Source organism: Cervus canadensis, chromosome 32 (genome assembly GCF_019320065.1).
Source record: "Cervus canadensis isolate Bull #8, Minnesota chromosome 32, ASM1932006v1, whole genome shotgun sequence".
Taxonomy (NCBI): Eukaryota; Metazoa; Chordata; class Mammalia; order Artiodactyla; family Cervidae; genus Cervus; species Cervus canadensis.
This window is the reverse complement of record NC_057417.1, coordinates 21,883,111-21,908,281: the sequence shown is the minus strand read 5'-3', so window position 1 is coordinate 21,908,281 and position 25,171 is coordinate 21,883,111. Positions and strand designations below refer to the sequence as shown.

At 38.4% G+C, this 25,171-nt stretch overlaps 1 protein-coding gene across 2 annotated transcripts in view; it reads right to left on the bottom strand.

The window, feature by feature from the left end:
* Window positions 1–25,171, bottom strand: part of TPST1 (tyrosylprotein sulfotransferase 1) — a 102,095-nt gene that overhangs the window by 20,341 nt on the left and 56,583 nt on the right. For both annotated transcript variants that reach the window (XM_043455803.1, XM_043455802.1), the window contains one exon: window positions 10,005–10,203. In XM_043455803.1, the coding sequence (XP_043311738.1) occupies window positions 10,005–10,203 (199 nt within the window). The remainder of the gene's footprint in view (window positions 1–10,004; window positions 10,204–25,171) is intronic.

Here is a 25,171-nt window from a genome sequence, read left to right as displayed (position 1 = left end):
TTTTCCAGACCCTCAGTTCTCCTAGATTTTCAGTTCAGTTCAGTCACTCAGTCGTGTCCGACTCTTTGTGACCCCATGAACTGCAGCACACCAGGCCTCCCTGTCCATCACCAACTCCTGGAGTCCACCCAAACCCATGTCCATCGAGTCGGTGATGCCATCCAACCATCTTATCCTCTGTCGTCCCCTTCTCCTCCTGCCCTCAATCTTTCCCAGCATCAGGGTCTTTTCCAATGAGTCAGCTCTTCGCATCAGGTGGCCGAAGTACTGGAGTTTCAGCTTCAACATCAGTCCTTCCAATGAACACCCAGGACTGATCTCCTTTAGGATACACTGGTTGGATCTCCCTGCAGTCCAGAGGACTCTCAAGAATCTTCTCCAACACCACAGTTCAAAAGCATCAATTCTTTTCTTTATAGTCCAACTCTCACATCCATACATGACCACTGGAAAAACCATAGCCTTGACTAGACAGACCTTTGTTGGCAAAGTAATGTCTCTGCTTTTTAATATGCTGTCTAGGTTGGTCATAACTTTCCTTCCAAGGAGTAAGCGTCTTTTAATTTCATGGCTGCAATCACCATCTGCAGTGATTTTGGAGCCCAGAAAAATAAAGTCTGACACTGTTTCCCCATCTATTTCCCATGAAGTGATGGGACTAGATGCCATGATGTTAGTTTTCTGAATGTTGAGCTTTAAGCCAACTTTTTCACTCTCCTCCTTCATTTTCATCAAGAGGCTTTCTAATTCTTCTTCACTTTCTGTCATAAGGGTGGTGTCATCTGCATATCTGAGGTTACTGATATTTCTCCCAGCAATCTTGATTCCAGTTTGTGGTTCCTCCAGCCCAGCATTTCTCATGATGTACTCTGCATATAAGTTAAATAAGCAGGGTGACAATATACAGCCTTGACGTACTCCTTTTCCTATTTGGAACCAGTCTGTTCCATGTCCAGTTCTAACTCTTGCTTCCTGACCTGCATACAGGTTTCTCAAGAGGCAGGTCAGGTGGTCTGGTATTCCCATCTCTCAGAATTTTCCACAGTTTATTGTGATCCACACAGTCAAAGGCTTTAGCATAGTCAATAAAACAGAAATAGATGTTTTTTTGAAACTCTCTTGCTTTTTTGATGATCCAGAGGATGTTGGCAATTTGATCTCTGGTTCCTCTGCCTTTTCGAAAACCAGCTTGAACATCTGGAAGTTCTCGGTTCACGTATTGCTGAAGCCTGGCTTTGAGAATTTTAAGCATCACTTTACTAGCATGTGAGATGAGTGCAATTGTGCGGGAGTTTGAGTATTCTTTGGAATTTTGGTAAGCCATAATTAACGTATTAGACTCCTCACTCCTATAATACTTACAGTAGCTCCCTTTCCTGAACTAAATACAGACTGACAGCATCATAAAGTACTGCGGTAGCCACTGGAGCTCACCTTTGTGTAATGGAGCATTTCTCACATAAGGCAGAATCCCTGTGAACTGGGCAATGACTTCAAATGTTGCCTACAAGAACTTCCTATTAGGACACAGTATTTTTGGTCAAAGAAATATTCCTCTTCCTATGTCTAAAGTTTATTTTTGCTAATAACAATTGTTTTATTGAACACCTACTAACTCTCAAGTGCTCAAGATACAAAATGCCTTTCAAAAATCTTTAGTATAAAAGAAGTAGTAAATAATATAAATGATACTATAACTGCAAGAGCAAAGGCAGGAAGAAAGAATAGTAGAAGGATCTGCGGCACATAAGAGGCGTCATGTGAGCTGAGTCTTAAAGGACAAAGTTGTAAAATGAAGAAGAGAAGCAATCTATTCAAGGCAAGAAGGGGAAGTGCTAAGGTACAGGGTTATAAAAATGTGCCAAGAGAATGAAAGGCAGGTAGTGTGGTGTGACTGGAAGGATAAAAGAGATGAGGTTGAAAAGGAAAACTGAAGCAGCAGACAAAGAGTCTTAATGCTGTTCTGAGGAGTTCCGTTATGGTTATGAAACAGAAGTTCTCATTAAAATGATAAGAAAACATCAGATAAACTTTTCTTTAGAGCCATCGAAGAGCAGTGGATGCAAAGAAGCAATGAAGTCTAAATGACTTCCAGAGAAGGATGAGTTCTTCAAAGGAGAGCAAACAGCCTCTTTCTATCTTGAATCAACTGCCTAATCTGCGTACAGGTAGGCAGAAAAGCAAGCCTACCAGAGGTGAAAGATTTTGCTGATAAGATAAAAAGAGGCTGAACTTCCAGTGGCAGTGTGAACTGGTATGATGAATTCAAATCTAGAAGAGGCCCAGATGTAAAAATAAATCTCTTGGTCTAATAACTATAACCCAAGGGACTTCTGCTGAGTAAGCAGCAGAGGAAGCAGAGCTAGAAAGGAGAGAGATCTCCCAAACTTGTGTGGTCCTTAGATTCCAGGGTCCTGCTGCAGCTGCAATCCAGAGGTGAAACAAATTAATTTAAGCTTCAACCCAGTCCCTGCCAGCTGCTATTTTTAAAAAGCCAAAGAAATCAGCCTTTCATCCTCAGAACACAGGAAACTGCGGGTTGGGCTAAAGGTCAATCTCCATAATTTCATTTAAATCTAGAAGTAAAGTGACTAAAACTGCTGCTCAGACCCAGCCCAGTCTGACTCATTGAAATTTGAATGATCGGCCAAATACCCCAGCTGCTTGAGAGAGGAAAGAATATGCCCTATCTGGGAAAAATAAAGGAAAAATATTATCTAGGTTACTTCTTTTATACAAAAGGTCCAGTATGAAACAAACCCTAAAACATGCAAAGAAGTAAATAAGCATAATTGATAATTAAGAAAAAGAGCCAAAAGAAAGACCCGTGTGTAAGAACTTTAAAATAATTATAAAAATGTTATAAGAATTCAGAGGAGAAGATGAACAGAATGAGTGAAGAGATAGAGGATTCCAGCAAAGAAACAGAAATTCTAGTTCTGAAAAATAAATTATCTGAAATAAAGTCCTTGGATGGGATTAATAGCAGGATGGACACAGAAGAAGAAAGGATCAATGAATTCAAATGTAAGTTAATTAAAAGCAAATCAAACCTGAAGCGAGAGATGGAAAAAAGAGGATCAGTGAATCTGGCACTTTTAGTCAAACTGGCAAAAACTGAAGAGAAAAACCTTACAGCAGTCAAAAAACAGGGCTTCCCTGGTAGCTCAGCGGTAAAGAATCTGCCTGCCAATGCAGGAGATGTGGATTCAATCCCTGGGTTGGGAATATCCCCTGTAGAAGCAAATGGTGAGCCACTCCAGTATTCTTGCCTGGGAAATCCATGGACAGAGGAGCCTGGCAGGCTACAGTCTATAGCGTCAAAAGGAGTTGGACATGACTTAGCAACTAAACAACAACAAATTCTATCAACTGAACTATGTGTCAAAGAAGTACAGAACTGTTGAACTTTAGTACTCAAAAACAAAAAACAAACAAAGCTATTACATTCATAAGAATTTTAGTTGATTTCCTATAAAAACAATGACAACCAATAAAATAACATATTCTGAGTGCTGAAAGTAAAACAAACAAGCAAACAAAACTCAAAAATCTGTCAATCTAGAACTCTACACCAAGCAAAATATTCTCATATGATGAAGGAGAAATAATGACATTTTCAACATGGTTGCATAAAAACAATGAAATGGCTACGCTTATATGAGACAAAGGAGATTTCCAGAGAGAAACGTCAGAGATGATGAGATACACTTCATAATAAGAGCTAATTACTTAAGAATATATAAAAACGTAAGCTCCTAATGATACAGATTCAAAACACATGAAGCAAAACTGATAGAAATAAAAGAACAAATTCACATCTTTCTCCCAAACTGATAAAATTAGACTCTCCAAAAGCAGTAAGAATTAGAAGATCTGAGCAACACTATGAAACAACATGACCTAATCAATATTTATAGAATTCTACAACAACTGCAGAATATACATCCTCTCAAGTGACATGTAAGAACATATGCTGGCCATAAGGCAATTTATAATATATTTCAAAGGACTGAAACCACATTAGTGTATTCTCTAATTGTAATGGAATTAACTTAGAAACCAACAATAAAAAGCGCATCAGAAAATTTCCAAAGATTTGGTTGAAAAGTTCCATTCTAGGCTTTGAGATAAATCCACGCATCTATGGACACCTTATCTTCGACAAAGGAGGCAAGAATATACAATGGAGAAAAGACAATCTCTTTAACAAGTGGTTCTGGGAAAACTGGTCAACCACTTGTAAAAGAATGAAACTAGAAACTTTCTAACACCATACAAAAAAACAAACTCAAAATGGATTAAAGATCTAAACGTAAGACCAGAAATTATAAAACTCCTAGAGGAAAACATAGGCAAAACACTCTCCAACATAAATCACAGCAGGATCCTCTATGACCCACCTCCCAGGGTATTGGAAATAAAAGCAAAAATAAACAAATGGGACCTAATTAAACTTAAAAGCTCATGCACAACAAAGGAAACTGTAAGCAAGGTGAAAAGAAAGCCTTCAGAACTGGAGAAATTAATAGCAAATGAAGCAACTGACAATTAATCTCAAAAATATACAAGCAACTCCTGAAGCTCAATTCCAGAAAAATAAACGACTCAATCAAAAAATGGGCCAAAGAACTAAACAGACATTTCTCCAGAAAAGACATACAGATGGCTAACAAACACATGAAAAGATGCTCAACATCACTCATTATCAGAGAAATGCAAATCAAAACCACAATGAGGTACCATTTCCTGCCAGTCAGAATGGCTACTATCCAAAAGTCTACAAGCAATAAATGCTGGAGAGGGTGTGGAGAAAAGGGAACCCTCTTACACTGTTGGTGGGAATGCAAACTAGTACAGCCACTATGGAGAACAGTGTGGAGATTCTTTAAAAAACTGGAAATAGAACTGCCATATGACCCAGCAATCCCACTTCTGGGCATACACACTAAGGAAACCAGAATTGAAAGAGACATGTGTACCCCAATGTTCATCGCAGCACTGTTTATAATAGCCAGGACATGGAAGCAACCTAGATGCCCATCAGCAGACGAATGGATAAGGAAGCTGTGGTACATATACACAATGGAATATTACTCAGCCATTAAAAAGAATTCATTTGAATCAGTTCTAATAAGGTGGATGAAACTGGAGTCTATTATACAGAGTGAAGTCAGTCAGAAAGAAAAACACCAATACAGTATACTAACGCATATATACGGAATTTATAAAGATGGTAACGATAACCCTATATGCGAGACAGCAAAAGAGACACAGATGTACAGAACAGTCTTTTGGACTCTGTGGGAGAGGGCGAGGGTGGGATGATTGGGAGAATGGCACTGAAACATGTATATTATCATATGTGAAACAAATCGCCAGTCCAGGTTCGATGCATGAGACAGGGTGCTCGGGGCTGGCGCACTGGGATGACCCAGGGGATGGGACGGGGAGGGAGGGGGAGGGGGTTCAGGACGGGGACACACGTGTATCTGTGGCGGATTCATGTCAATAGCACCACAATATTGTAAAATAATGAGCCTACAATTAAAATAAATAAATTTATATTTAAGAAAAAGAGAAAAAAAAGAAAAAATAAATTAAAAAAATAAATAGAAAAATAAAAAAGAAGTCTGGGCTTTACCCTGTAGCACTAGTGGAGCTATTCAAGGCCTGCACGAGGGAACAGTATGTTCAGACACACTCAGATTTGGACTTTTAGAAAAGTAACTGTCACTGAGTATTGCTTTAAATGGAGAAGAATGAATACACTCACATGCACAAAGGGGGATAAACCATAATTCAGGTGAAAAATGAGGAGAAACTGAAATAAGTAAGGTAGCTAAAATAAGAATCGAGTCAAGATAATTTCAAATATATAATCAAGGGGGCTTGGTGATTAATTAATTACAAGTCATCTGCAAAGCTAGGTAATCCTAACTTTGATCACTAGACAAACAGAAATGCTATGCATGGAGATAAGAAAAACTAAGAGAGGAAGCTTTTGCTGGGTAGAAGAACTGGAAAACATAGGTGTGCATTACAGGCTCTCCCGTTAATGCAAGAGCATTCCAACAGCTGTAGCTTCTCTTTTTTTCAGTGCGTCCTTTTTAAAAAAAAAAACAAAAACTATTTATTTTAATTAGAGGATAATTACTTTACAATACTGTGATGGTATTTGCCATACATCAATATGAACTGTCCATAGGTATACATGTGTCCCTTCCATCCTGAAGCCCCCACCTGCTTCCCTCCCTACCCTATCCCTCCAGGATGTCACCGAGCACCGGCTTTGGGTGCCCTTACTGTTTGGTTCAGGCATATAAACCAACTCCCTCTCCCAGCCAACTTAATATTAAAGTTCCTTCTTGTTTGCTCTGTGGGTTCTATACACTGATACGTGCTTTTCTATTTCACTATTTGTTCTTCCTTAGTACTATCTAGTCTGGTTTTCAACTGGATATTCCATTCACACTTGGATTTGCTTTTCAGCTCACTCTTCAGGTTTAGTAACCAGGTCTGTTACTGCTCTGTTTGGGGCTTGACCCATGTGTCCTGAGGACTCTGCTCCCTGGCTCAAAATAGACATTGCAAATATAGATAAACACAGCCTAAACCCGCCCCTATTCTAGATTCTTGCTCAGTTTAGTGAACAATCTGTCTGGCTTCTATCAGGGAACAGGTATGGACAATAAATTCATTTTGGACATTGAGTTTGAGATCCTTGTGAACAACCAGGTGGAGAGATACAGAAAGCAGCTGGAAAAAATGAGCTTGGGGCTCAAGAAAGAGACCCTAGGAGATACAGATTTATGATAATCAGCAAATAAATTGTAATCAAAGTCACACAAGTGAATGAGTTTTTCAAGGAGACTATAAAACAGAAGTTCTTACTCTGATGAGCTTTAGAGGCATCTATGAATCCATTAAAATTATAGAATAAAATTCTCTCTATATATATGTTGTCTTATTTCTCAGACAGGGACCCATAGTTTTATCAGATCTCAAAGGTCTATAAATCTAAAAAGATTAAAAACCCATGGGCAAGGAGATTGCTAGAACATAACATGGGGAGGGAGACTACGGGAAAGTAACCTAGAGGGCGCTATTTACTGAAATGTGCTACAATTTTGGGATTAGACACCTCAGTGATGGGAAAGGACATGGAATATGTTAGCATTTCATTTCCAATTTACCATCTGAGTAAGAGCAGCCATGAAGCACATGATTTTCTATTCAAAATTGAGCAACATGTCTCCAAAATACACTGACTCAGACACCAATGCTTCTAGACTATCCAAAGTTGTATGAAAAACACAATTTTTAGGCCTAGAACTTTGGATTCTGTATTTCCAGTCAAAACGTGAATTTTTCCCTACTCCCATCCCATAAATAAAGGGCACAATCTCCCCAGCCATCTTCTTTCTCTGGAGTCAATCTCATGTCACAGCTGACAAGTGAAGATCAATTTTTAAGCATTATGTTATGAAACTTCATGATCATCAGTGCTGGATATATTAGCATCTGAGCTTTTACAGAAAAAAGCCTTGAAAATATATAGCTTTGAAAAACTCCACAAAACAAGGATGTCGGCTTGTATGCTTTATCACAAAAAGCTCAAAAATGCAACTATGGTTCACACTTTATCTTGTTTCTCCCAAAATTACTTGTTACTTTAGAGATAGACAGGGTTGGGGAGGGAGGTTTTTTCCAGTGTATACTTTGAAACTCTTCAAAAGCCACAAAAGTGTATGAAACAAACTGTCTAGTCACAAGGATTCAAACCACAGCATTCTTCCCTACTTAACCACTCAAGCAAGCCAAGAACAGTCTAACCAGCCAACTCACATGTAGGAAAACTATAATATCTACTGCTTGGGAAACCTCTAAATATCATTTATACATGTACCTTGGTTTATAAAAACCATTTTAGTATGTACAAAAGCAAAAGCTATGAATTACCAATTACCAAGAGATTAAAAAGGACTATGATAATGGATGCTGGACTGTGTACTGTCTTTAGCAGAACATAATTAACAAAATTTTAACACACATAAAACTTTTTTTAAACTTAGGAAATAGTTTCATAAAAGAATATATGCATGTAGGTACTAACTGGAAATGTTCGATTATATTAATCAATGAAACCTATTAAAATTAGCAAAAATCTATAAAATAAAATCACCTATATTACCCTGGTAGTTCAAAAGATTTTTAAAAATTTATCAACATATATCATGCACCTTAAAATTTTAGATACTCTGACATAGTTTAATTCCACTCTCATTATTCTAACCTTTAAAAAAAGAACCCACTAAAATGCAGTATGCGCAAAGATGTTTATTGCAGCACTGCTTGCCAAAGAGAAAATTGTAAACAACAAAAGAAAAACAGTGAAATGAATTATATAACATAAACTAGGGAAACCTCATTCATCCATTCTCTTTTCATTCATTCATTCACTTACTACTTTGTTTCAAAAGGATTTAAAGTGGTTCATATAAAAAAAAATAAAGTGGTTCATATAATGATTTATTTATACAACCATGAAAAAGCATGTTAAAAAACATGTGCACAATGAGAAAATGCTCATGAATACTTAGTGGAAAGGGTGGGATACAAGATTTTGTGTGTGCAAAAGTAAGATTAAAAGTTATGTAATCTTACCTTTGTTTAACATATACAGAAGAAAGGGAAATTCATCAAAATACTAACAATGGCATTTGTCTGAGTGGTAACATTATACGTGAATTTTTTCCTATCTTTTTAATTTTATGTTTTATAAACTGAGCTTATCATTTTATAATAATGCTTATATATGAAAAATATTAAAAGGATAAAGATAATTTTAAAACTAAAAATATCTGCCTCCTTATATGATGGTTTATAAGAAAACAGCTCTTTCCAAATAGCCACTAATGACTTGAAAAAAGAAAACAAAAGTAATACCTAAGAGTAAAAAATCCACATGGAAATCAGCCTCATGAAATATAAGTTAGTCAACTAAAAGTATCAAAAGGAGGACAGAATAAAAAGATGATGTAAGACTGTGGGGAGGGGAGAACACTGCATAAAAAGAGAATACCAGAAAAAGGCAAGAAATTTTAATCTTGACAATCAAATAGCCTATCAGTGACTTACACTAACATGGTTGTCTTATTCAAACTGTAGTTTCAAAAAAGACCAAATCTAGAGATTGAAAGTAGAACTATGGTTGCCAGGGGCTGGAGAAAGGAGGAATGTGTAATGAGTATGTAGTTTCAAATTGGAAAGATGAAAAAAGTCTGAGGTGGATGGTGGTGACGGCCATACAACAATGCAAATGTACTGAATTGTATAAATTGTTAAAATGGTAAATCTTGTTATTTGAATTTTACCACAATAAAAAAATACATTAAGATCTGATTTGAAGTAGATTATAGAGGGAAGGTATATATTCAGATTTTTTGAATTTTGAACTTTCCTCAAATAAGATTATAAAGATGTGAGCATAATTTATTAAAAGATATAGTTGTAGTAACACTTTACTAGCAACTTTCTCTCAATCAGAGGGTAGTTTATTGTACCTATTTCTAATAATTCTTCTCATGTAGTCAATGCTCAGTCTTCAAATGCCAAGAAATCATGCCTCATCTAACCAAAGTAAAGCAGCCATTAGATTCAGAGTAAAAAGAAACTGTAAGTGAGGTCACTAACAATCCTGGTGTTAAGGCCAGTTTATGATAATCAGCTAATAGAATAAATCTCTCCAACAGTAAGCACTATTCTTAGAAAATGGGAAAAAAGAAATTGAAGAATTGTCCCCACAGTCCCTGGAAAGAGCCACAGTTATCCTTAAAATTCAGTGGAAGATTTCTGACAATGAAGCATTTTACAAAAAGGATTTTTCTAATTTAAAATAATTTTCTGGTCATAAAAAAAGCAAGAAATAAAACAAGAAAAAACTTTCCCGGATCCAAATTCCATACCCAGTTTTCTCAATTCACTTTCAAGTTCTCACTTACCCTTCTGGTGTTTTCAAGAATTTTGGGATCAGGTTTTCCATAGTTAGGTGGATTGGCATATGGGTCATATCCAAGTTTGGCAAGCATGGGTGCAATCACTGCCATGTCTTGTAAAACATCTGAAGGTATCTTCCCAACCCATTTTGATAGAGCTCCCATATTGACTGGCTTGATGACTTGGTCTGTAGATCTCTCCACTCTGAAAACAATATAATGTGAATAAATATGTATTTAGAGTATCAAAAACAGTATTGGAAATTATTTTTGATGACTTTAAAAATTACAAGTCTCTGGATTATAAAGCTATTGAAAAAGAGCACATTTTTCAGGCTTAACATTATTTACTAGACATTTTTTTTAATGTTCTCAATTTGACAGCAATTATTGGCAATCTCAGATTTCTAGAAATAGGAAAAAGGGTCAGCTGAAAACATCTGCACAAAATGTATTATTGACACTTTAATTACAACATTCAGAAAAAAATAACATAAGATGCTCAGAAAAACAGCTGATCACCTTACTTGAAATACATTTAAAAAACACAGGTAAATAAGATGGCTTGATTGAAAGATGACCAAAGGGACAGAAAGATGGACATATTATGTGAAAAAGTAAATACAGCAAAATGTTAATTGTAGCTAGTGGATATAATTCTTTCAGTTTTTTGTATGTTTGAAATTCTTCATAATAAAATATGAGGGGGAAAATAGTCAACCACTATTCACTAACAATGCAAAAGATTCCTATGTCTTATTTTTCTGTTGATTTTCTAAAGAACTCTATTTTATAAGGAAGAAAAGTGCTTTTATAACTTTTACTATTACAAAATAAATGCTAACTCTTGACCTAGAAATTTACTTTAAGTCTATAGTGATACTATGTTTGACCAAACACTCATAATATTAGTGCAAAATATAATATATAAAGACATCTGTATTTAAATTGTATCTGAACTAGGAGATTTTGGCCTAATGACTATCAAACAAAAGTGGCAAAAAAAAAATGCCTAAAAGAGTTTTATATTAATATCATAATACATTAGAAGTCATTCAAACACAGTATTCTAATAAATGGTTAAAAAAATCTTTTCCTTTAAGTTTTCAATCTCTCACTGAAGATAAACATTATCTAATGAAGAATCCCTCAAAGGGGCTACACTCCTTCAAAAATACACAAGAGAAAATAAAATGATTCTTCCTTGGGATTCTGTGAGGCTACTTGATCCAGGTTTCCTCCCTGCCTTGATGGCCACCTTCTTTTTTCTCTCTCAAACATTTCTCCAGGACTCCACTGCTCTCTTCACTCTATATATTTTCCCGGTATGGCTTCACCTCTATGATCTTTTTTTGATATTTTTTACCTGAGTGAAGAACATCCTAGTATGTCTAGGACAGGTCCAATTTATATCAATTGCCCCCAGCTTAATAATGAACAGCACATGACACTCACACCCATAAATATCCAAGTTTGTATGATATATTATACGGTCACCCTACCCATATACCCTGCACACACCCAAACACTAAGATGGTCCAAAACTGGACCCCTCATCTTCTGTTCAAAATCTACTCCTCTTCATGTACATCTTATCTTTTTTTTTCCATTTATTTTTATCAGTTGGAGGCTAATTACTTTACAATATGGTAGTGGTTTTTGCCATACACTGACATGAATCAGCCATGGATTTACATGTGTTCCCCATCCGGATCCACCCTCCCCTCTCCCTCTCCATCCCATCCCTCTGGGTCTTCCCAGTGCACAGCATTGAAACAAGTATACTATCAAGGGTGAAACAGATCACCAGCCCAGGTTGGATGCACGAGACATGTACATCTTATCTTGATAAATGGCACCACCACCTGTCTACAAAGCAAACCCAGAGATCTCGGACGGGACAGGGAGAAAGCAAGATCACTCCCAAATTATTCAAGTGCTGGAGGCTCTATCTTTGAATAGGAAAATCTCTCCCACTAGTCTTACCACCACTAACCTTAGTTCATGTCACCATCATTTCTCACCCAGATTGCTACAAAAGCCTCCTAATTTTCCTGCATTTAAGTAGCTGGCTTCCTTGTCCAGCTATCTTATCCTTCCACCAGACTATAATGCAGGGCAAGGTTTTATTAAAAAGGGCTTCCCAGGTGGCTCAGTGGTAAAGAATCCGCCTGCCAAAGAAGAGAAGCAGGAGACGTCGGTTGGATCCCTGGGTAGGGAAGGTCCCCTGGAGGAGGAATTAGCAACCCGCTCCAACCCACTCTGGATAATCACACGGAGAGAGAAACCTGGTGGGCTACAGTCCATTGGGTCACAGAGCTGGATACAACTGAGCGACAATGAACACATATGCACACAGTGGTGTAAATACTCCCACTATGGCTAATTTGAAGCTACCAACATAATATCATCAACCACAGAGTTGAGAAGAGATGCACAAAAAAGGTTTCTCTATGCTGGGAAAGATTGAAGGTGGGAGGAGAAGGGGACAACAGAGGACAAGATGGTTGGATGGCATCACCGACTCAATGGACATGAGTTTGAGCAAGCTCCAGGACAGAGAAGCCTGGCGTGCTGCAGCCCATGGGGTCGCAAAGAGGCAGACATAGACATGACTCAGCGACTGAACAACAAACAGCTGAGGCAATCCAGCTCCAACAGACCCCTGGGTATATAGGGCCACAGTCTCTTATCCAAAATTCTGAAATCCAAAAAGTTCCCCAAACTAAACATTTTCCTGTAACTCATATGGCAGCAAAACATAACCTGAACTGGTAAGAATCTATTTATAGTACTTATTCTTCTTGGTGTAAACAATCAGTCTTTGATGCAGAAATATGTACTTGATTACAGAGTGCTGACCCAGAACGCACAGAGGATGTTATGTGTTATGTACATCATATGACTTTCTAGAGCCCAAAAACTTCTGAATTCTAAAACACATCTGTGTTAACCAATGAAGTCGTACATAGGGTCTTGTATGTCGTGACTGGGAAGTTGGCTTTATCTTGAAAATAATGGGGAATGATAGAAGGGTTTTTATTACCTAACTGACAAGACCAGATTTTATTACAGAACTGACAAGACCAGATCATCCTTATCTGCATTCAATATTGATAACTATGGGAAGAGTAGATTAAAGGAAGGGGTAACTGCAGTCAGAAAAACCAGTGAAGACATTCAACTATATATTGAAAGAACTGAGAAATGATTAAAGCTTCAACTACTGTAAATGACATAGAGATGGAAAGAAAAAAATCTGCACAGATTTTTTAAACTGATAAGACAGTGGCTAATTAGATATGGGGAGGAGAGAAAGGAGTCTAGATGAATTCATATTTGACTTGAAGGAATGAATGTACAACAGTATTATTCCTTACAACAGACAACATAGAGGAAAAGTTAGGTATTACTGCTTAGTTTCATTTCAGATGTAGGGAACAAAGGAGAAGAGATAATTTTTTAGTAGTCAGGAAGTTTCCAAAAGTCTAAAGGAAACCTAGAGCTGACTCAGACTGAAATGTAGTATGCATTCAGTAAAAAACAGCTATTATTATTTTTGTATCCAGATTGTAGCACTGAATCAGAAGAAAAGTGAAAGTCATTATTTATTATGATTACATAAATGATTTACAGATAAAGTTCAACCATCTCGTGTCTGACAGAGAGAATTCTAAAATGAAAAGGCTTTTTGTTATGTAACCACTGAGTCACAAGCTCCATTAGTAATGAATGCAGTTGCTATAACTTCTTAAGGAGAAGAACTTGGGAAGTTGCATAGTGATCAGGTGTTTCTCTTTAAGGGAGCAGCCAGGAGAGATAAGAAAGCCTTCCTCAGTGATCAATGCAAAGAAATAGAGGAAAACAACAGAATGGGAAAGACTAGAGATCTCTTCAACAAAATTCGAGATACCAAGGGAACATTTCACGCAAAGATGGGTTTGATAAAGGACAGAAATGGTATGGACTAACAGAAGCAGAAGATATTAAGAAGAGGTGGCAAGAATACACAGAAGAACTGTACAAAAAAGATCTTCACGACCCAGATAATCACAACAGTGTTATCACTCACCTAGAGCCAGACATCCTGGAATGTGAAGTCAAGTGGGCCTTAGGAAGCATCACTATGAACAAAGCCAGTGGATGTGATGGAATTTCAGTTGAGCTATTTCAAATCCTGAAACATGATGCTGTGAAAGTGCTGCACTCAATATGCCAGCAAACTTGGAAAACTCAGCAGTGGCCACAGGACTGGCAAAGGTCAGTTTTCATTCCAATCCCTAAGAAAGGCAATCCCAAAGAATGCTCAAACTACCGCACAATTACATTCATCTCACATGCTAGTAAAGTAATGCTCAAAATTCTCAAAGCCAGGCTTCAACAATAACGTGAACGGAGAACTTCCAGATGTTCAAGCTGGTTTTAGAAAAGGCAGAGGAACCAGAGATCAAATTGCCAATATCCGCTGGATCATCAAAAAAGCAAGAGAGTTGCAGAAAAACATCTATTTCTGCTTTACTGACTACGCGAAAGCCTTCGACTGTGTGGATCACAATGAACTCTGGAAAATTCTTCAAGAGATGAGAATACCAGACCACCTCACCTGCCTCTTGAGAAACCTATATGCAGGTCAGGAAGCAACAGTTAGAACTGGACATGGAACAACAGACTGGTTCCAAATAGGAAAAGGAGTACGTCAAGACTGTATATTGTCACCCTGCTTATTTAACTTATATGCAGAGTACATCATGAGAAACGCTGGGCTGGAAGAAGCAGAAGCTGGAATCAAGATTGCTGGGAGAAATATCAGTAACCTCAGATATGCAGATGACACCACCCTTATGACAGAAAGTGAAGAGGAACTAAAAAGCCTCTTGATGAAAGTGAAAGAGGAGAGTGAAAAAGTTGGCTTAAAGCTTAACATTCAGAAAACTAAGATCATGGCATCTGGTCCCATAACCTCATGGGAAATAGATGGGGAGACAGTAGAAACAGTGTCAGACTTTATTTTTTGGGGCTCCAAAATCACTGCAGATGGTGATTGCAGCCATGAAATTAAAAGACGCTTACTCCTTGGAAGGAAAGTTATGACCATCCTGGATAGAATATTAAAAAGCAGAGACATTACTTTGCCAACAAAGGTCCGTCTGGCCAAGGCTATGGTTTTTCCAGTGGTCATGTATGGATGTGAGAGTTGGACTGTGAAGAAAGCTGAGCACTGAAGAATTGATGCTTTGAACTATGGTGTTGGAGAAGACTCCTGAGAGTCCCTTGGACTGCAAGGAGATCCAACCAATCCACCCTAAAGGAGATCAGTCCTAGGTGTTCATTGGAAGGACTGATGCTGAAGCTGAAACTCCAGTACTCTGGCCACCTCATGTGAAGAGTTGATTCATTGGAAAAGACCCTGACACTGGGAGGGCTTGAGGGCAGGAGGAGAAGGGGACGACAGAGGATGAGATGGCTGGATGGCATCACCGACTCGATGGGCATGAGTCTGAGTAAACTCTGGGAGTTGGTGATGGACAGGGAGGCCTGGCGTGCTGCAATTCATGGGGTCACAAAGAGTCGGACACAACTGAGCGACTGAACTGAACTGAAAGGCATTTTACGTTGATTGAGCATAAAATTCAAATTAAATATTTTTTGAGCCCACTATGTGTCAAGTGTTAGATATTAAGGATGCAAACATGACATGACTAGGTCATGGCCCTCTTCTCAAGAAGCTGAGTCTGTTAAGAGAGATAAACATATACATGGTTAATATGCAGCATGATAAATGTGATGTCAGAGGTTAGAAATCATATTATGGGAATGTAGATAACAGAACTAGGCCATTCTTCTCCTGGAGTGGGACATGAGTCAGCATAAATTACCAATAGCTAGGGCAAATGTTCGTAATCTATGGGTCACAGCCCAAATCCAGTCCTACTGCCTATTTTTATCTGTCCTTCAAGTTACGAAGGGCTTTATACTTTAAACGGTTTTTTAAAAAAATCAAAAGTATATTTTATAACATGTGAAAATCATATGAAATTCAAATTTCTAAAGTTTTACCAGAACACAGCCACACTCATTCGTTTACATACTGTCCACGGCTGCTTCTGTGCCACAACGGCAGAGCTGAGTAGCTGAGGTAAAGCCCTTGTGGTGGGCCTTCCCCGTGGTGTGCCCTGGTTAAGAATCCGCCTGCCCACGCGGGGGACACGGGTTTGATCTCTGGTCCAAGCTGATCCTGAGGCCGCGAGACAGCTACTGCCACTAACAGTGGCGCCATGCACCACAGCTGCTCCGTCAGCACTGCAGCCCGTGACTCACAATCCCTCAGCCCGCGCTCGCAACGACAGAAGCACTGCAAGGAACAGCCCACACCCCACAACTACAGAGTAGCCCCGGCTTGTCTCAATTCAACTAGAGAAAGCCTGTGCGTGGCAATGAGGACCCAGAGCAGCCAAACATTTAAAAAAAAGGAAAAAAAAAGACCATACAATTCCCCAGACTTCAAATATTTATTATCCAGCCCTTTGCAGAAAAAATTAATGAACCCCAATCTAAGACTGTATCTTAAGGGCACGGAGGGTCTGTGGCAGGTGGCGGTCTCAGGGAACAGTCTTCCTCAAAAAGGACCACATCAGCTTTCACACACGAGAGCCTAGTGCATTAGAGAGCGACACAGGAGAGCTAAGGATGTATTTGGAGCAGCTTTTGGGTGGGGAGGGAGACAGGGCAGGAAAGAAACACACCGTTTACTCTGTACTTACCAGATTCAAGAAACACATTTGTTGTGTGATGAATAGGACAGGGTAAAGTAAAATAGGAAACAAACTGAAAAACAAGAGAAAGTGTGATCCCAATCCTCCAGGTCACTGCCGGTTGGGGAGCCACACAAACTTCCCACTCTTAAACTCAGAGAATTGCTTTGTAGTTCCAAATCAAGCCTTTTGGCTCATTTTTTTCTTTCTTCCCATGGTTTCTAGGTATTTAGTCTGCCTTTTTTTCTAAGAGGCAGCAAGACGTAACGGGGAGAATGTGGACCTGGAAGTTGGGCCTGTGTGCTCTAGCTTTGTGATCTATGAAACTCTGATCCTCAGAGATTGGAGATAATGACCACTAGTAGGTAGAGACACAGTTTGTAAAACACTGTTCAGAAGCACAGACTGGCAAACTATGACCCAAATCTGGCCTGCTTTTTGTTTTACAAATAAAAGTATTATTGGGACAAAGCCACATCCGCCCGCTTCTATACCATCTACGGCTGCTTTTGTGCTGACATCAAAGCTGAACAGTCACGAGAGAAATCATATGGCCCAAAAAGGCAAAAACGTCTGGTCCTTTACAGAAGTTTGTCATTCTCTGTTCAACAGGATACAGTTAGGACTTCCTTGGTGGTCCAGTGATGAAGAATCTGCCTGCCAGCATCGGGGACGGGGGTTCAATCCCAGGTTTGGGAAGACTCCAACTAAGCCCGGGTGCTACTACTGCTGAAGCCCATCATCTAGTCCCCGTGTTCTGTACCAAGGGAAGCCACGGCAAGGAGAAGCCCACACACCACAACTAGAGAGTAGCCCCTGCTTGCTGCAACTAGAGAAAGCCTGTGCACAGCAATGAGAGACCCAGAGCAGCCAAGCATAAATAAATAAAAACATAAATAAATATTTGTAAAAAGAAAACAGTTATTTGAGAGCTATGAACTTCCTCCAAAGAATCGAATATTCTTCTCCAGACAACAATCTGCAGGCTGGATGGAGTTCACCCAATCTCCTTTACTCCTTCAGTCCTTCCAGAAGTTAACACTTAGGCCTGAAGAATATCTGAGTATAAACTAGTTATCACTCCCATACCCTCTAGTCTCACAGGGACCATAAAACAGAGCCTGACAGATATATATTTCAACATCTACATCCCAGGCACAGCACTGCAAGGCAAGGCAAGATATCTGTGAATCTGCAGGCAAGGAGCTTGAAGCAGGAGTCCTAAGTGTCCAGGCTCCCCTACTGTGCAGCATTCACAGTGGAAGGCACTCTTCCTTGGGGAATGGGGACAGTGCCAAAGTCTTGAATGACTGAGGTGAACATTATTCTCCAAGGCACTCATTTTAAAAGCATGGAGCTTCCACACATCTTAGTTAAACACTACAGCTAGGCAGGCTGCCAAACCACAGGTCTGAATTATGATATGCAGCAACTACTACAGGAAACTAAATCCTCTGGACTAAAGCATCAGGGCTGGAATGGACATGCAAAACAGAATGGGTAAAAGAGTAACAGTCCACACAGCTAGACTTATTAGAGTAAAAAGATGAAACACCATTAAAAGTCATGTTTTCAAAGTTCTATTTCACTCTTAGAAAGTGCTCAGGTTATGTCTTGTGAAAGTGGATTTTTAAATGTGTACACAACAGAAATTAAATTTTGTAAAAATGTGTTAAAATTAATATATGCGTGTTTTACATATATGCATAGAAGCACAGTAAAATGCTGCAAATGAGATATGATTAAGTGTGATTTTTATTAATACATTCTCATCTGACTTCTCAGCATCTTCCCCTTTTCTATGATAAACCATCTTTCTTTTTTAAGCCCATGTAATAGTGGGATGCGTAGGATCATGAAGATTCACTCCGAAGTCTAATTATTATCTCAAGTTCAACATAGTCCAAACTGAACTCCTCCTCTTACCTCCCAAATCTACTATGCCCACAGCCCTCCCCATCTCAGTTAAAAGCAGCTCTATTCTTCTGGCTGTGCAGGATAACACAAAGTAAAAGTGGAGTTGTCTTTTGACTACTCTCTTTCTCTCATACTCCACATCCACTTCATCAGAAAAGCTTGTCAACTATCCTTCAAAATGTATCCAAATATGATCACTTCTCATTAATGTCACTGCTACTCCCCTGATTCAAGCCAACACTGTCTCTTGCCTGGATTTCTACCGTATTATTCTACTGGTCTCCCTGCTTCTTCCTTTATGTCTCTGTGATCTATTTTCATCACACAAGCATACAGAGCCTTTAAAAATACAAGGCAGATCTTGTCACTCCTCTACTCAAAATCCTGCAAACTCCACCCGCCCCCACCCCACCAATGTCAAGTATTCCAAATCCACATCCAGAACATGACAGGGAATCTGAGAAACCACAGAATATTGTTTCATCTTGCCAAATGTTCTCTAAAAACAAAGAAACCAGATAGCAAAATCAAAACCTCATAACCAACATTTAAAACAAAACTAGGTGACAAAGTAGCCCCACAAACCCCCAAATTCAAGTGTGGAAATGGCCAGCACAGCCACAGTACTGCACGGAAGGAATGTTTCTGTGGGAGGAAAGAGAGGGAAGCAACATGGCATATGAGAGATAGCTGTACTCTGAAAACCAGAACAGACCAGTCTGAAAACACTAAAGCGGAAGGGGTTTCACCCAAACCAAAAGATGAGAGTAAGAGGCCCTCGTAAGTTGAGAAAGGGATCAGTAGGCTGGGAAAAATGAACTCTTAAAACCAACCAGCCAAAGCTCCTATCCAAGATGGGGCACCACACTGAAGGGAAACTTCTGGAGAAGAATTAGAATAGGGACAGAGACAAAGGAGTGAGCAAGTTCAGATACCTTTGACAGAGGGGTACAGAGCCAGGAATCTCAGTAAAGCAAGTCATCATATTATTTAATACTTTACCAAAAAATGAGAAGAGGGTGATCTGTGCAATTGATAAAGATATCCTGAACGATTACTCCTTCTAAAAGTTTAAGAAAATTATTTTTATGTACAAATGAACAACAAGAAAATACAAGACCAAATCTCAAGGGTTTTTTTAATTATAAGGAAAAAAGGAAATAACATCCCTATGTATAAGGAAAAGCCGTCAGAAAGACATGGCCACAAAATACTAAAACTGTAACTTACTATTTTATTTTTTAAAAAAGATTTACTTGGTTGTGCCAGGATGCAGCATGCGGGATCTAGTTCCCTGACCAGGGAGTGAATCCTGGACGCCCCTGCAATAGGAGTGTGGCATCTTAGCCACTGGACCACCAGAAGTTCTTTCTTAGCATAAACACAAATTTTTTTGCATTTTTAAAAATTTTTTATTTTGTATTGGAGTATGGCTGATTAACAATGTTGTAACAGTTTCAGGTGGGCAGCAAAGGGACTCAGCCATTTATGTGTGTGTGTGTGTGTGCATATATATACACCTCATAACTTACTATTTTTAAACAGCTAAAAGACATTAAGAAAATGATATAAAATAAGAAAGAACAACATAAATCGTAAGTATAAAAACTCAGAAATGAAGTGACAGAACTTGGGAAAATCAGAAATGAAAAAAGATAATTTCATAAATGAAGACTAATCTTGAAAGAAAAATAAATATGATACTCTTAAAAAATATTAAAAGTGAAATAGAATAATGTTTCCAAAAGACTTAAATGCTTTCCAATTTTAAATTAATTTAAAAAACGAAATAGAAGAAATACTAAACAATAAAACATGAGCCTTTGGATTCAGCTGCCAATTTGCACAAAGTACAGAATCAGAATAATATGTTGGGGCTTTCCTGGGAGCTCAGCACTAAAGAATCTGCCTGCCGATGCTGAAGACACAGATTCTGTTCCTGGCCCAGGAAGATCCCACATGCCGTGGAGCAACTCAGCCTGTGCACCACAACTATTGAGCCCTCGCATAGAGCCTGTGCTCTGCAACGAGAAGCCAGCACAGTGAGCAGCCCGTGCACTGCAATGAGAAAAAAGCCTGAGCATCAGCGAAGACCCAGCACAGCCAAAAATAAATAAATAAAATGATAAACCACAGTACCATTAAAAAAAAGAATATACTGAATAATCAGCAGTTTGACTGAAAAAATTTTGCAATCATCAAAATTCAGATTAGTAACTTTACAGGCTAAATGACTCAAGCTCTTCAAAAAATAAAATGTATGGTAAAGAATGTTTTTGGCATGCCACACCATTTGCAGGTTCTTAGTTCCCTGACCAGGGACTGAACCCGGGCCACTGCAGTGAAAGCACAGAGTCCTAACCACTGAACAACCAGAGAACTCCCTGGAAACCTTTAGATTAAAAGAAACTTAAAAGATACGTTAAATTATTTTTAATGAGTGAGGCTATAATATATAGCGATGCATATTTGGGTGATAAAACTATAAAGGAACAAAAGAAGGTGATTTCTACAGAAGTGCCAGAGTAGTGGATAGTCTGGTGGGGAAAGAGAAGATTTGAGTTAGGGTACATGGAAAGGCTTCTGGACTGACTAACATAGTCCAATTTCATGATATTGGTGATAGTTATAAGGGTGTCTGCCTTATTAAAATTATTAAACTAACTTTAAAGCATATTTATCATTTATTTGGCTGCATGAGGTCTTAGTTGTGGCATGTGGGAACTAGTTCCCTGACCAGTGATAAAATCCCAGCTCCCTCCATTGGGAGCATGGAGTCCTAGCTACAGAACCACCAGAAAAGTCTCCCTTAAACTAACTTTTAAATAGCTCTTATGATGGTCTGCAAGGCCCTACATAAAATAGGGTAGCTGACTTTTACTCCCATGTCTATCCTATTTCAGCCCCACTGACCTTTTTGCAATTGCTTGCCTAGGCCACGCATCTCCTCACTGGCATCTTTACAGAGGCCGTTTCCTCTGCCTGGAACACTCCCCAGATATCCACTTAGCTAAGTCCCTCACCTTCTTCAAGACTTTCCTCAGACCTCACCTTCTCAATGAAGCATACCCTGACCACTCTATTTAACTACTAATACAACCTGCCCCTCAAAATCTCCTAGGTCATGGTCCCCTTCATTCTTCTGATCTTTCTTTTTTCCATGTTTATAACCTCCTAATATACTATTTTTTTTTTCAATTTAGTACAGATTTGTGAAGGCAGGAATTTTTGTGTTTCGTTCACTTGCTGTTGCTTTCCCACAGGGCTCTGCTCAAATTGTCACCTTAAGGATGAAGACTTCCTTCTGTTCCTACACCCCAGGTCTTGGCAACTACCTATTTTCTGCTTTCTCTCTTTAGCATTTATTGCGCTCTGTTTAGACGCTCAATCGTGTTCCACTCTTTGTGACTCCGTGGACTGCAGCCTGCCAGACTCCTCTGTGCATGGGGATTCTCCAGGCAAGAATACTGGAGGGAGATGCCATGCCCTTCTCCAGGGGATCTTCCCAACTCAGGGATCAAATCCAGGTTTCCTGCATGGCAGGCAGATTCTTTCCCGTCTGAGCCACCAGGGAAGCCCTTAGCACTTATTACTACCTGACAAAATAGACATTTAACTTGTCTCCTTTTTTTATGGGTAACTCCCAAATGCTAATGTAAGTTCCATGAAAAAAGGGTTTGTTATTTTGTTTTGTTAACTGCTATAACCCCAGCATGTAGAACTTTGGTAGCACTAGTGGTAAAGAACCCGACTGTCAACACAGGAGACATAAGAGATGCGGGTTTGATCCCTGGCTTGGGAAGATCCTCTGGAGAAGGGATAGCAACCCACTCCAGTATTCTTGCCTGGAGAATCCCATGGACAGAGAAGCCCGGTGGGCTTCAGTCCATAAGGTAGCACAAAGTCGGACATGACTGAAACAACTTAGCATGCAAATATAATGCCAGAATGTAAAACATTACCTGGTACACGATAGGTGCTCAGTTAAAAACATTTAGGTGAAATTCAAGTAGATTTTTCTATTCTTTAAGCTTTTTTAATGAATGACAACTGAAGTTTGCCAAGAGCTTTTTCAGCATTGAATGATGTGATCATATGGTTTTCTCTTTATTGATGTAGTGATTTAATAGATTTTCTGATAGGAACCATTCTTTCATTTTTGAAATGAAAACTATTTGATGATAATTGCTTATCAGTTTTGATACACTGCTGAATTTTGTTTACTAATATTTATGATTTTGACATCAATGTATATAAGAAAATTGGTGTCAGGTTTCCTTCTCTGTAACTTCTGTTGGGTTCTGTCATTAAATCATGGTTTCATAAAATGAACTGGGGAGTTTTGCAATTTTCTCTCTATAACCTCAATTAATTTAAACAGGCTTGGGTTCATCTGTTTTCTAAAAGTTAGAAATCAGTTCTTGATCATCCACAACTTTTTTAATGGTATCTCTTAGTCACATTTTCAATCTCTTTGAAGCTAATCAACCTATTTAAGTTCTCCATCTATCCTGAAAAATCAGCTATTGTCTCTAGGCTTTCAATTTATTACAAAAGTCCTTCCATTCTCAGTCCTAAGCATTCTCACACAATTCTTTTCTTTTATATCTGTGATTATATCTCCTTTCTCATCATTTATGTGATATATATTTGCTCTCTTAGACCTTTATCAATACTGCAAAGGGTTTACCTTTTAATCGATCATCTCAAATACTGACTTTGGTTTTTATTTATTCTTTCTACTATTTTTCTCTTTTTTAATTTTTTTTAAATTTTATTTTTCTCTCTTTTATTAATTTCAGCTCTTAGCTACATTGACTTTAGGATCCAATACCACTATTCCTTTATGAAAGATATGCCACTGTCCTAAGTTCCCATATGATTTGGGTCTATTTCTTATTTATCATTTATCAGGACAGATCAATCTTGATTCATACAGAAGAATATTTTACTATTAAAGTACTGAGGAAAGTCTCATTAGAAGGGGCAATGAGGCTTTGATAGTAGCATTAAACCAGAGGTCCCATAATGTATGTTTAGTTGAGGCTAAGCAAGAAACATAGGTATCTAATGTAAGCTCACTGCAATGTGATAATATGTGTATGCATTCCTGGGCTATCCCCCACCCAGAGAATATATGTTCCATAAGGACAGGAATTTTTGTCTCTTTTGCTGCTATACATAAACGGCCTACAATAGTCCTAGGCACATAATAAGAGGGTGATAAATATTTATTGAATAAATCCATTTCTGATTCTTCAGATAAAAGCAGCATTTTTAGGTTTAGATTAATAGCACAAGATCAAGAAATAAAAAAAATCTCTCCCCTCCCCTGATTACCCTTCCTCTCCACTGTTCCTGGTCATATCTCAGGGCTCATTCTTCAGTTCCTTGACATTCTGGGATGAAAGCAGCTCTGTTGTGGTTTTGTCTCTGGTTGTTTTCTCTGTGTAGCAACATCCTGATGTTTGGCCAGACTTGCATTCTTCGAAACAAACACATTTCATTTCTTTTTTATGATCCACAAGTAGTTGTAAAAACACTGGCACTTCATTTCTTGAAAGTTCCCTCACTTGTTCATTCTGCTTTGTTCCTCCAGCATGAAATAATAGACCCAAGTTGGTTAAAGGTTGCTAATAACTGCCCTTAGTCTATTCTGGACTTCAGGAATACAATAGTTAATTATTGCATGCATGCATGCTCAGTTGCTAAATTGTTGATGATTCTTTATGATCCTATGGACTGTAGCCTGCCAGGCTCCTCTGTCCAAGGGATTTCCCAGGCAAGAATATTGGAGTGGGTTGCCATTTCCTTCTCCAGGAGATATTCCTGAACCAGAGATAGAACCCGTGTCTTCTGCATTGGTAGGTGGATTCTTTACCACTGAGCCACTTGGGAAGCCCCTATTTAATTATTATCTAAAAGCAAATAAGGTAATCAGCAGATTCATCATTAAAATTAGGTATATGTTTTTATCTCCTAAAGGTAAATTGTTTTAACATGTTATATTTTAATTTCAGGCTTTTAGCAGTTAGAAGAAAGGAAACTGTAGTTGGAATTTTCTTACACAGTGGTTGAATTGTATAGTATTATTTATCCCTATTTAAATAACACTGAAGAGCAAGAAGGATATATATATTTCTTCAAGGTCTTAAATTATCTTTCACAAGTACAAGCAGAACTTCAAGAACAGTAACTTTTATAAGGTGTTTAACTCAAATTTTTATGAGTATGCCTGCGTAACCACCATCCAGAACAAGATAAAGAACACTTCCAGACTCCAAACTGGCTTCTTTGTGTTACATCACAGTAGTAGCCCTATGATAACTATTGTTTTAACTACTACATAGATTGGTTTTATCTACTTTTGAACTTCATATAAATGGAAACACATTATAAATTCATTTGTGTCTGGATTTTTATGAAAAACACAGTATTTGTGAGATTCAACTATGTTACATCAGCAATCTGTTCTTTGCTGAATAGTATCTTATCACGTGAATA